Consider the following 12,500-nt stretch of genomic DNA (forward strand, 5'->3'; position numbering starts at 1 on the left):
CAGTCAGGAAGTCCAGGATCCAGTTGCAGAGGGAGGTGTTTAGTCCCAGCAGCTCAGCTTCCCAATCAGGTGCTGAGGGATGGTGTTGAATGCTGAACTAAAGTCTATGAACAGCATTCATACATAGGTGTCTTTATTGTTCAGGTGGGTGAGGGCTTAATGAAGGGTCGTGGCAATGGCATCGTCCGTGGAGTGGTTTGGACAATATGTGAACTGTAGGGGGTCCAGTGAGGGTGGTAACTGGGTCTTGATGTGCCTCATGACGGGTTTCTCGAAGCACTTCATAACGAATGCAGACGATAGTCATTGAGGCAGAACACTGTAGACTACTTTCGGATGGGGACAATGGTGGTTGTCTTGAGGCATGTAAGAACAACAGCGCTGCTCAGGGAAATGTTGAAGATGTCAGTGAAGACATCTGCTAGCTGTTCTGAGCATTCCCTGAGCACCCTGCCAGGAATGTTGTCTGGTCCAGAAGCCTTCCGTGGGTTAACCATCCATAGAGTTCTCCTCATGTCAGCCGTGGATAGACAGAGTACCTGGTCATCAGGGGGAGGGGTGGTCTTCCTTGATGTTACAGTATGTTGTTCTGTGCCTCAAACTGAGTGTAGAAGTCATTCAGCACATCTGGGAGGGAGGCATCACTATTACAGACATGTGAAGCTGTCTTGTATGTCATGATCACCTGTATGCCCTGCCACATGCGCCGGGTGTCTCTGCTGTCCTGGAAGTGGCTGTGGATTGTCTGGGCACGTTTTGCTTTTTTATTTTATTTTTTATTATTTATTTGAATTAGGACAGTGCACATTGATCAACAAATCAGCAATGAGCATCAGTGTAAATATGCCAGAATTAGCGTCTCTGATGGCTTGGGACAGTTTGGCCCTTGCTGTACTTAGGGCCGCCATGTTCCCTGTTCTGAAGGCTAGGTCTCTAGTCCTCAGCAGTGCACCCACTTTAGCAGTCATCCACGGCTTCTGGTTGGAGCGTGTGGTGATGGTCTTGGAGATTGTCACGTCATCAATGCTCTTGCAGATGTAGCTGGTCACTGATGCTGTGTACTCCTTCAAGTTGATGGTGTTACCGTTGGTTGCAGCCTCCCTGAAGATGTTCCAGTCAGTGCACTCAAACCAGTCCTGAAGAGCAGAGGTGGCTCCTGCTGGCCAGGTTTTCACCACCTTTAAAGTCTGACAAGTGGTCTGTATGCTGGAATTAGCATAACAGAGATGTGGTCTGAGTAGCTGAGGTGGGGGCGGGGCTCTGCACGATACAGGTTCGTGTAAACAAGATCCAGCGTGTTTTCCCCTCTCGTTGCAAAGTCCACATACAGTACTGCTGGAATTTAGGAAGCACTGACTCGATATTTGCATGATTGAAATCTCTGGCGATGATAAACAGTCCATCGGGGTGAATATTCTGCAGATCGCTAATAGCCCCTCATTTAGTGCCTCTTTAGCATTAGCACTGGGGGAACGTAAACTCCGACAATGAAAACCATGGTTAATGGTAAATAAAATGTCCTGCATCTAACAATCACAAAGTCCACTAGCGATGAGCAGTAACTAGAAATAAGCACAGAGTTCTTGCACCATTCTGTCTTACCGCACAGAGCTGTTGGTTTTCTGTGAAAACAAAGAGACAGCAGTTTTTAAACTCTTGCCGTGTTGTGCGTTTGAGTTGGATGTAGTCCAGTTTGTCCAGGGAGCAAACATTGGAAATTAGAATGGATGTGAGAGCCGGCCGGCTAGGGTTTGTTTTTAGCCTAGCACAGACACCCGCCCGCTTACTGTGCTTACGCTTCCTCGAGCAATGCTTTTGGCGTCCACTCTCCTGGTCCTCGGTATCAGGCGACGCTGAGGACTGGAGGCCTGGTCTCCGAAGCAAGCCGAGGTCACGAAGCCTTTCCAACACATCATCATGCAGGTTGGTTGTTGCATGATTTCTGTATTGTATTAGCTTCTGGCAGTTGTACACATGAACACTGCTGTCTCTCGTGTCCATGTACTAGCAATAGAAAACTAGGCTAATAGAAGAAATTCAATTCAATGCATCATTTTAATGGCAAAAAATACAAGTTTGACTGTTCTATCTTTAACATAATGAATAGCTGATTTTACTGTAATATTTTAGTTTATTGATTTATTTATTTATTTTTAGAAATTCCTGAATCACACACATACATAAGCCCAACTTTCTTTTCATAATTTCTACACTGCAGCAAGTTAATGATGAGATTTAATATATTTATACTGAATTAAATGAAATTAATTAATTGAACTATTTGGACATAAACAGTTTCTTAAAAACCTTTTTAATGCTTAATAATTCAATAAATATATTGTTTCTAAAAACGTAATTTACAGCCAGCGACACAGACGCTTCAGTGGTGGGCGTGGCTTCCTCCCTCTTTCCATGTTGCTACGCAACAGCCGTGTCTGCTCGTGCACATGCGCAGTACGCGCGTGGAGCCTGGGTGCTGATGCTGATTCAGGATGCGGCTGAAGAGAGACGGAGGCTGATGTGAAAATGCTGCAGCGTCGAGCAGGACACAATGATCCGTGTTCCTCAAACATCTCGCTTTGAATCCCTCCTGCGGCCAGAGAAGAGCAGGTCAGACATCTTATTTATTTATTTATTTATTTATTTATTTATTTATTTATTTATTTATCATTTATTGTCCGCTGTGACCGGGCGAGGGGCGGCTTTATTAGCTTTATTAGCATCGTTAGCATTGCTAGCCAGCTTTGTGGACGTTAGCTTGATTGACATGGATGGAATAAATACTCGCTTAGTGAAGAAAGAAGCACAAATAATAACTCATACGTGCGTTATAACGGAGCCCAGCGTTCATTGATTTGTGGGAGTTGTAGTTTTTGGTTGTTGGGATAGTTGTGTTGTTAAACACAGTAAAACTACATGTCCCATGATGCCTCTCGAGCACTGCTTCGGGTAATGAAGGAGCGCCGAGCCAATCAGAGCTGAAGGAACGCGGTTTGTGGGCGGGATTATAGCCGTCATGAGGGCGACGCCCAGGTTTGATCCTTCCGCTGCAGTGCGGAGACAAAACTGAGGCCAAACCCGCACAGTAATGTAGTAAAGAGTGCGCAGAGATGAGCGCGTGCAGGGGAGCTGCACTGTTCTCACACACTCTGTAGTGTGTGTGTGTGTGTGTGTGTGTGTGTGTGTGTGTGTGTGTGTGTGTGTGTGTGTGTGTGTGTGTGTGTGTGTACGGTTTGGGACGCAGCCAAGGATGAGCATGAAGGAGAAATAATCACAAATCACAGTGTCAAGGTGATGCTATAACACACACACACACACACACACACACACACACACACACACACACACACACACACACACACACACACACACACATACATTCTATCTATGTTTTCTTTATAAATAGATGCATCTATAAGAAACAGAAGTAGCTCCTTTTCTTTTCCTGTGTCGCTTTAATGACGTCACACTGAAGGAAACTGTGTTGAATTTTCACCTGCACATAAAGTTAAGTTCAAAAGATTTGCATCCCTTTTGTTAGAGATTAAATTAAATGGTTAATATTTATAAATATTGTACCAAATGATTTAAAAGAGATATAAATGTAAATAATCACATGCAGTCTTGTTCTCTCAGATGTCCAGTCTTTCTGCAGTCTTCCTCTTATTATAAATAAATAAATAAATACTAATACTATAAATATATACCATTTGTTGTGTCCAATCTGAGTTTTATTAAACAAAACCTTAATTCACCTCATGATGTGTTCATTACACCTCAGTAGTGTTTTATTTTATCACATTTATTACTAAATAAACTAAAATCTCTTGTTTGAAAGAGCAGATTTAATGGTTTTGTATTTCTCATGTTGTTCTGAGGATGCACAAACTTTAGATCACTGCAGAACCGAGAAGGATCTAAGGTGATGTATGTTACTGCATAATAGTTGGCTATAGAGCATCATCACTAACACACACACACACACACACACACACACACACACACACACACACACACACACACTCATCTGTGTAGATCAGTAACTCCTGTTAGTGTGAAGGTGAGTGTAATTGTGTGTGTGTGTGTGTGTGTGTGTGTGTGTGTGTGTGTGTGTGTGTGTAATCTGTGATAAATAAATCATCTGTTGTGGTGTTCTAGGGAAAGCACCATGTCATGGTGTAGTAATGAGATGTGTGTGTAAATGAAACACTGTGCGAAGGTTAAGATGTTGAAATTGTCTCTGCTCTGATGTGGACGTGTAAAAAAGTCACTCGTGTGTCAGCTGTATGTGTGGAGACTTTCTGCACATCTCCTTCCCAAGCTCTCGACACAGGAGGTCACAGCACACCCTCACTGCAGCCATCTGATCATCTGAGTGATGTTCGTGTTTAATTTTTATGTGCATCAGAATTGTTTACACGTGTACATGCATGTGAGGTCTAACATCACCAGTTACAGCTCTCAGTTAAAGAGTTCTGGTGCAGACTGAAAACCATACTGTGTAAATCCACGTTTACTCACCAGGTCTGATTTCAGCACCTGCTCTCAGAGCTGTAAGTTTTGGCACCCCTGATGTAGGATGTGAACCAGAATTTTCAGTTCAATTAGATTTTATTTGTGTATCGGTTTTAACAAATGTACGTTGTCTCAAATCTGCTTTACAGAAATCACACTTAAAATAAAAATGACAAATTATAGAATTACATTTGTATTTGTCCTTAATGATGTCATCCTCATCTGGGTGAGACCAGAGAGTGGGATTATAAATCATTATAAACACTGAGAGTGGGATTATAAATCATTATAAACACTGAGTGGGATTATAAATCATTATAAACACTGAGAGTGGGATTGTAAATCATTATAAACACTGAGTGGGATTATAAATCATTATAAACACTGAGAGTGGGATTGTAAATCATTATAAACACTGAGTGGGATTATAAATCATTATAAACACTGAGAGTGGGATTGTAAATCATTATAAACACTGAGAGTGGGATTATACATCATTATAAACACTGAGAGTGGGATTATAAATCATTATAAACACAGAGTGGGATTATACATCATTATAAACACTGAGAGTGGGATTATAAATCATTATAAACACAGAGTGGGATTATACATCATTATAAACACTGAGACTGGGTCTGAGTTCTGAACACTAATTAGAAGTCTGTTCCATAACTGTGGAAAATTTCCAAAATTCCACTCCAGTTGTTTTGTTTATGTGTTTTGAATATAAAAAAATTGTACAGTAGCTGTGTTTATAAATGACCAATCTTGTATAAAAACATACAGTAATAAAAGAGAATGTTAAACTGGTTTTACTTTACGGAAGATGTGCACGGAGGTTGAGGGAGGAGTAGTAAACAGGTGGAGGTAGTAGTAAGGGATGTGGTAGCACAGTGGTTAAGGTGTTGGGCTACTGATCGGAAGGTCATGGGTTCGAACCCCAGGTCCACCAAGCTGCCACTACCGGGCCCCTGAGCAAGGCCCTTAACCCTCAGTTGCTCAGCTGTAAGTCACTCTGGATAAGGGGGTCTGCTAAATGCCGTAAATGTAATGTAGGAGTAAACAGGTGGAGGAGTAAACAGGCGGAGGAGTAGTAATTTACGTACACTTTCGCTTTCGTTCACTTACTCACTACTATATACTATATACTATACACTCTTAATGCTACTTTACACTTAAATGGAACTTAACTAAACTTCACTAAAATTAACAAACTTAAATCGAGCATGGCGTTAGTTCAGGCAGGCCACGTCATCAAGCGTGCATCAGCTGTTAATCAGCTGTCCATGAAGTGCACCAAACCGGTTACGACATCCATATTACCCGACAATTTAAATTCCCATTCATCAACCCTGACTCCACCGAGCCGTAACTCGCGTTCCTTGTACCAGTTTACGTCATAAATCTCCACATATTTTTCTCTCTCTCTTTCTAATTATTTAATTATTTATTTATCTATTATTCATTTACTTTCCAAAAACGTGTAAGCGAGCATATCTAATACATATCTAATACATATCTAATACATGATCAGTGGTCCTGTTAAACGGGGGTCTATTCTATTTTCAGAGCACACGTGGTTGTTGAGGATCTTTGTTTCGGCAGCGGCTCAGATGCTCGTATCTCAAAAATTTGCTCATATATCAAGACAAAAATTTGGTCGTGTCACAGCTCGTATCTCAAAAAATCCGTATGTCAATGCACTCATATCTCGAGGCATCACTGTACTACCAACTATCCTGCACCTTTTGGTCAAATCAATCAAATCAAATAAATTTTATTTGTCACATACACATACATACAGGGTACGATATGGAGTGAAATGCTGATCGATGTAGGTGTGACGGATCATAAAAAACCAAAAGATCTCTCAGGTGGTGTGGTGTGAGACCATTAAATAGGTCAGTAATAGTATGTTATAATCAGTGTGAAACTTGACTGTAAGCCAATACAGTGAGGATAAGATAGAGGTGATGTGTTCATATCTCCTGGTTCTAGTTAGGACTCTAGCTGCTGTGTTCTGGACTAACTGGAGCTTGTTTCTGCTCCTACTGAACATCCAGACAGTAAAGTATTACAATAATCCAACCTAGAGGTAACAAACACATGACCTAGTGTTTCTGCATCATGTCATGACATCATATTTCTGATCTTAGTAATATTACTGAGATAAAGAAGGCTAACATTGTGGTATTATTTATGTGAGCTTCAGATGAGAGACCGGTGTCAATAATCACACCGAGGTCTTTTACTGCTGCACATGATGTAATAGAAAGACCATCCAGAGTTACTCTGTAATCAGAAAGCTTACTTCTGACTGTCTGTGGTCCTGGTACAAGATCTTCTGTGTGTCAGAGTTAAACAGGAGGAAGTTAGTAAGTGTCCACTGTCTGATGTCCTTCACACAATCTTCAGTCTTATTAATGTGGTGTCTCACATCTGACTGCTGAAACGTACAGCTGTGTGTCATCAGTGTAACTGTGGAAGCTAATACCATGATTACGAATAATTGCACCAAGGGGCAGCAAATATAGGGAGAAAAGCAATGGGCCTAAAACAGAACCTTGTGGAACACCAAACATTACCTTAGTTTGTTTAGAGTCGTCACCATTTAGATCTACAAACTGATATCGATCTGTCACATAAGACCTGATCCAGGAGAGAGCTGTCGCTTTAACACCAACATGTTCTAGTCTATAAAGTAAAATAACATGGTCAATGGTATCAAAAGCTGCACTAAGATCCAGTAACACCAGTAAAGAGACACAACCCTGATCTGAGACCAGTAACAGGACATTTACCACTTTAACCAGCGCTGTCTCTGTGCTATGATGAGGCCGAGATCCTGACTGATACATTACATGTATATTATTCCTGTGTAGGTCTGAACATAACTGCTGAGCTACACACTTTCTAGGATCTTGGAGATAAAGAGGAGCTTTGATGTTGGTCTTTAGTTGGACAGCTGGCTTGGATCGAGGTCAGGTTTTTTAATCACAGGTTTGATCACCGCTAGCTTAAAGATTTCAGCACCAGTGCTAAGGGAAGAGTTTATTATCTATAGAATGGGTTACTGAACAATCCTGACAGACTTTACAAGTTTCTGCTCTGTACTGTTTGACATTGACAACAGTTATAATTTTATTTGATACAGAATCACACATCACGCTTTTTATCTATTTATAGTTACATTTAATGCTTATGAAGCACCACATACACTTCAGTGGGAATGCAAAATAAAAGCCTACAGAATGATGTCAGGGGGTGTGATGTGATGTGATGCAGGCGTAATCTCTACAGTACTGAATTAAATGGTAACACCTTGGTCTGTTATTCCAGATAAAGGTATGTGGTGAAGTAGAGAGAATACAGTAGGAGTTTAGACTCCCACAGTGTGATATCTGATCCCTTTGTGGAGGAGGAGACACACAGAGAGACACACAGAGAGACACAGAGAGACACACAGAGAGACACACACAGACACACAGAGAGATGGAGCACTTAAGAAATCTCCATCTGTGTTAAACATCTTCATCCATTATTCAACTCTACACACTTATCTAAATATAATCCTCAAGTACACTCACTAAAGATCACTGCAGTGTACATGTCAGTCACTGTGAAGGAGGCGTGGCCTCTGTACCTGTCAGTCACTGTGAAGGAGGCGTGGCCTCTGTACCTGTCAGTCTATGTGAAGGAGGCGTGGCCTGTGTACCTGGGTATTTGTTTTGTAATTTTATTGACATTTTATTTATTAACTAGATGTTGATCAGTTTCCTGTCCCCAAGGCTGGATTGACACTATAAACATAACACACACATGCACACACACTCACACACACACACACACACACACACACACACACACACACACACACACACACACACACACACACACACACACATGCACACACATGTACTAAAACTGTTTTTAATGTTGTGTGTTGTTTGATGTACAGTAGCTCTGTGTTCTGTGTAGCACAGGGTCTTAGAGGAACGTTTTATTTAAAGTTCAAAGTCAAATTTAATTTATTTGTGTAGGGCCTTTAACAATCGACATGTTTCTCAAAGCAAGGTCTCCAGTGCCTGTAGTGGTGGTAATCCCCGAACCCGGTGGTGTACCCCGGATGTAAGGGATGCCGTCAAGCTGAAGAAGGAGTCCGATCGAGCCTGGTTCACTCGGGGGACTCCGGAGGCGGCTGATAGATAACGGAGGGCCAAGCAAGCTTCAGCCCGGGTGGTTGCGGAGGCAATGAGGCCATGGAGAAAGACTGGCGGTCGGCCTCGAAGAAATTCTGGCAAACCGTCCGGCTCCTCAGGAGGGGGAAGCAGTGCCCTGCTCACACTGTTTACAGTCTGAGTGGGAATCTGCTGACTTCGACTGGGGACATTCTCGGACGGTGGAAGGAGTACTTTGAGGTTCTCCTCAACCCCACCGACATGTCTTCCACCGAGGAAGCAGATCCCGAGGGCTCAGTTGTGGACTCGTCGATCCCCCAAGCTGAGGTCACTGAGGTAGTTGAGAAGCTCCTCAGTGGCAAGGCACCGGGGGTGGATGAGATCTGCCCTGAGTACCTCAAGTCTCTGGATGTTGTGGGGCTATCTTGGTTGACACACCTCTGCAACATTGCGTGGCATTTGGGGACAGTGCCTCTGGACTGGCAGACTGGGGTGGTGGTCCCTTTGTTTAAGAAGGGGGACTGGAGGGTGTGTTCCAACTACAGGGGCTCACACTCCTCAGCCTCCGCGGAAAAGTCTACGCCAGGGTACTGGAGAGGAGAATTCGGCCGATAGTCGAACCTCGGATGCAGGAGGAACAATGCGTGTTTCGTCCCGGTCGTGGAACACTGGACCATCTCTATACCCTCACCAGGTTGCTGGAGGGTTCATGGGAGTTTGCCCAACCAGTTCACATGTGCTTTGTGAATCTGGAGAAGGCATTCGACACATGTGCCATGTGTCCCTCGTGGTGACCTGTGGGGGGTGCTCTGGGAGTATGGGGTCCGGGGCCCTCTGCTAAGGGCTGTTCGGTCCCTATATTGGTTCGCATTGCCGGCAGTAAGTCAGACTTGTTCCCGGTGCATGTTGGACTCCGGCAGGGCTGCCCTTTGTCACCGGTCCTGTTCATTATTTATATGGACAGGATTTCTAGGCGCAGTCGGGGGCCGGAGGGATTCCGGTTTGGGGACCACAGGATTTTGCCTCTGCTTTTTGCAGATGATGTTGTACTGTTGGCTTCATCAAATCAGAAAATTCAGCGTGCACTGGGACGGTTTGCAGCCGAGTGTGAAGCGGCGGGGATGAGAATCAGCACCTCCAAATTCGAGGCCATCGTTCTCAGCCGGAAAAGGGTGGCTTGTCCCCTTCAGGTTGGTGGAGAGCTCCTGCCTCAAGTGGAAGAGTTAAGTACCTTGGGGTCTTGTTCACGAGTGAGGGAAGGGTGGAGCGGGAGATCGACAGGCGGATTGGTGTATCTTCTGCAGTGATGCGGTCGATATACCGATCTGTTGTGGTTACCAGTCGATCTATGTTCCTACCCTCACCTATGGTCATGAGCTTTGGGTCATGACCGAAAGGACAAGATTCCGGATACAGGCGACCGAAATGAGTTTCCTCCGCAGGGTTGCTGGGCGCTCCCTTAGAGATAGGGTGAGGAGCTCAGTCACTTGGGAGGAGCTCAGAGTAGGGCCGCTGCTCCTCCACATCGAGAGGAGTCAGCTGAGGTGGCTCGGGCATCTGTTCTGGATGCCTCCTGGATGCCTCCCTGGGGAGGTGTTCCGGGCATGTCCAACCGGGAGGAGGCCCCGGGGAAGACCTAGGACATGCTGGAGGGACCATGTCTCTCCGCTGGCCTGGGAACGCCTCGGTATTCTCACGAAAGAGCTGGAGGTAGTGTTTGGGGAGAGGGACGTCTGGGTGTCACTGCTTAGACTGCTGCCCCTGCGACCCGGCCCCGGATAAGCTGTAGAAGATGGATGGATGTTTATTAGCTTTACAGAAATATAAGAAACATAATACAAAATGTTTAATATAAAGATTAATATTAGACTTATATTTAAATGTGTTTGTGTTTAATCCCAATGAAGAAGGCTTTTAATAAGATTTAGATTTTCTGGGAACTGCACTCACTCACTCACTCACTCACTCACTCACTCACTCACTCACTCACTCACTCACTCACTCACTCTCTCTCACTCACTCACTCACTCACTCACTCACTCACTCACTCACTCACTCACTCTCTCACTCACTCACTCACTCACTCACTCACTCACTCACTCACTCTCTCACTCACTCACTCACTCACTCACTCACTCACTCTCACTCACTCACTCACTCACTCACTCACTCACTCACTCACTCACTCACTCTCTCACTCACTCACTCACTCACTCACTCACTCTCTCACTCACTCACTCACTCACTCACTCACTCACTCACTCACTCTCTCACTCACTCACTCACTCACTCACTCACTCACTCACTCACTCACTCACTCTTCTACCGCTTATCCAAACTTCTCGGGTCACGGGGAGCCTGTGCCTATCTCAGGCGTCATCGGGCATCGAGGCAGGATACACCCTGGACGGAGTGCCAACCCATCACAGGGCACACACACTCTCATTCACTCACACACACACACACTCTCATTCACTCACACACACACTCACACTCTCATTGGGAAGTGCATATTTTGATAATTATTAATCAACCCTGATGATGAATGTCATGATTGTGTATGCTGTTAATATACACACTTCCTGTTCTCTTTACTGATCAGTGTGTAAGTGAGAAAGGATGTCAGTTCTGTTCGTGTGTGTGTTCTCTCACGCTGTGTGGTGTGTGTTTCACTGGAACCCTGTGTTCTTCTCTTGGGTGTGGTTCTTTGTGAGGTGAAAATGCAGTGATCGTACTCTAGGCCTGAGTGTGTGTGTGTGTGTGTGTGTGTGTGTGTGTGTGTGTGTGTGTGTGTGTGAGTGTGAGTGTGCGTGCACGAACTGTATTGTGTGTGTGTGTGTGAGTATGTGTGTGTGTGAGTATGTGTGTGTGTGAGTATGTGTGTGTGTGTGTGTGTGTGTGTGTGTGTGTGTGTGTGAGTGTGTGTGTGTGAGTGTGTGTGTGTGTGTGTGTGTGTGTGTGTGTGTGTGTGTCTTCTTCCATATGAACTCATGCTTGCAGAGAGATTAGAATCTAACCACATTTAATCACACGATCATCACGGACAACACCTCATACCTTTTTCACTATTGTGGTTTAATTATCTGTCTGTCTGTCTGTCTGTCTGTCTGTCTGTCTCTCTGTCTGTCTGTCTCTCTGTCTGTCTCACTGTCTGTCTGTCTGTCTGTCTGTCTGTCTGTCTGTCTGTCTGTCTGTCTGTCTGTCTGTCTTGATTGTAGTGAACATCAGGGTTAGTATTTCTACATATTTATATAATATTCGCTTCCCTCCATCTTCAACACAGAAAGAAATCAGATCAAATCTGTGTTTACATTCAGAACCGCTTCTGTTTCGCTCCAGTCTGTTAAATCCGTCGTGTGTTTACGCAACAGCTAAAAATAATCTCACCCACTTTCCCTGAGTCACTTCAGTCCTGCAGAGACTTGACTCATCTGTGCAGCAGAGATGAATATTTGCATTGCCTTGACTCAGTTGAGCTAATTTAGTTAAATGATTTCTTTAGTTGTGTGTTTGACGGTCAGAGAACACACAACCTCCTGTCGGGTCAGTACGATCGCACAGAACCCAAATGATAAACACTGCAGCAGCTGTAATTTTAATAAATATATAAAACCAGAATCAAACAGAACATAAATGAATCCCATCAGCTCTGTGTAGCAGCTCTGCTAATGTGCTTTATTACCCTGATGTGACATGATGAGACGCTGATGTTAACACGGCTAATGTGCTGTTTAGGTGAATGGCAGGATTGTGTGAAGATCTGGACGGCTGATGCAGCGTGTAGGAGTCGACTGTGACGAAAAC

At 44.1% G+C, this 12,500-nt stretch overlaps 1 protein-coding gene across 1 annotated transcript in view; it reads left to right on the forward strand.

The window, feature by feature from the left end:
* The first annotated feature begins 2,422 nt into the window (after positions 1-2,422).
* ttbk1b (tau tubulin kinase 1b) overlaps positions 2,423-12,500 on the forward strand; it is a 38,180-nt gene continuing 28,102 nt past the window's right edge. Inside the window, exons 1-2 of the mRNA XM_047821288.1 lie at positions 2,423-2,610; positions 12,432-12,500. The exon at positions 12,432-12,500 is cut by the window's right edge and continues 69 nt beyond it. Of these exons, the coding sequence (XP_047677244.1) occupies positions 12,468-12,500 (33 nt within the window). The 5' untranslated portion in view covers positions 2,423-2,610; positions 12,432-12,467. The remainder of the gene's footprint in view (positions 2,611-12,431) is intronic.

Source organism: Tachysurus fulvidraco, chromosome 12 (assembly GCF_022655615.1).
Source record: "Tachysurus fulvidraco isolate hzauxx_2018 chromosome 12, HZAU_PFXX_2.0, whole genome shotgun sequence".
NCBI lineage: Eukaryota > Metazoa > Chordata > Actinopteri > Siluriformes > Bagridae > Tachysurus > Tachysurus fulvidraco.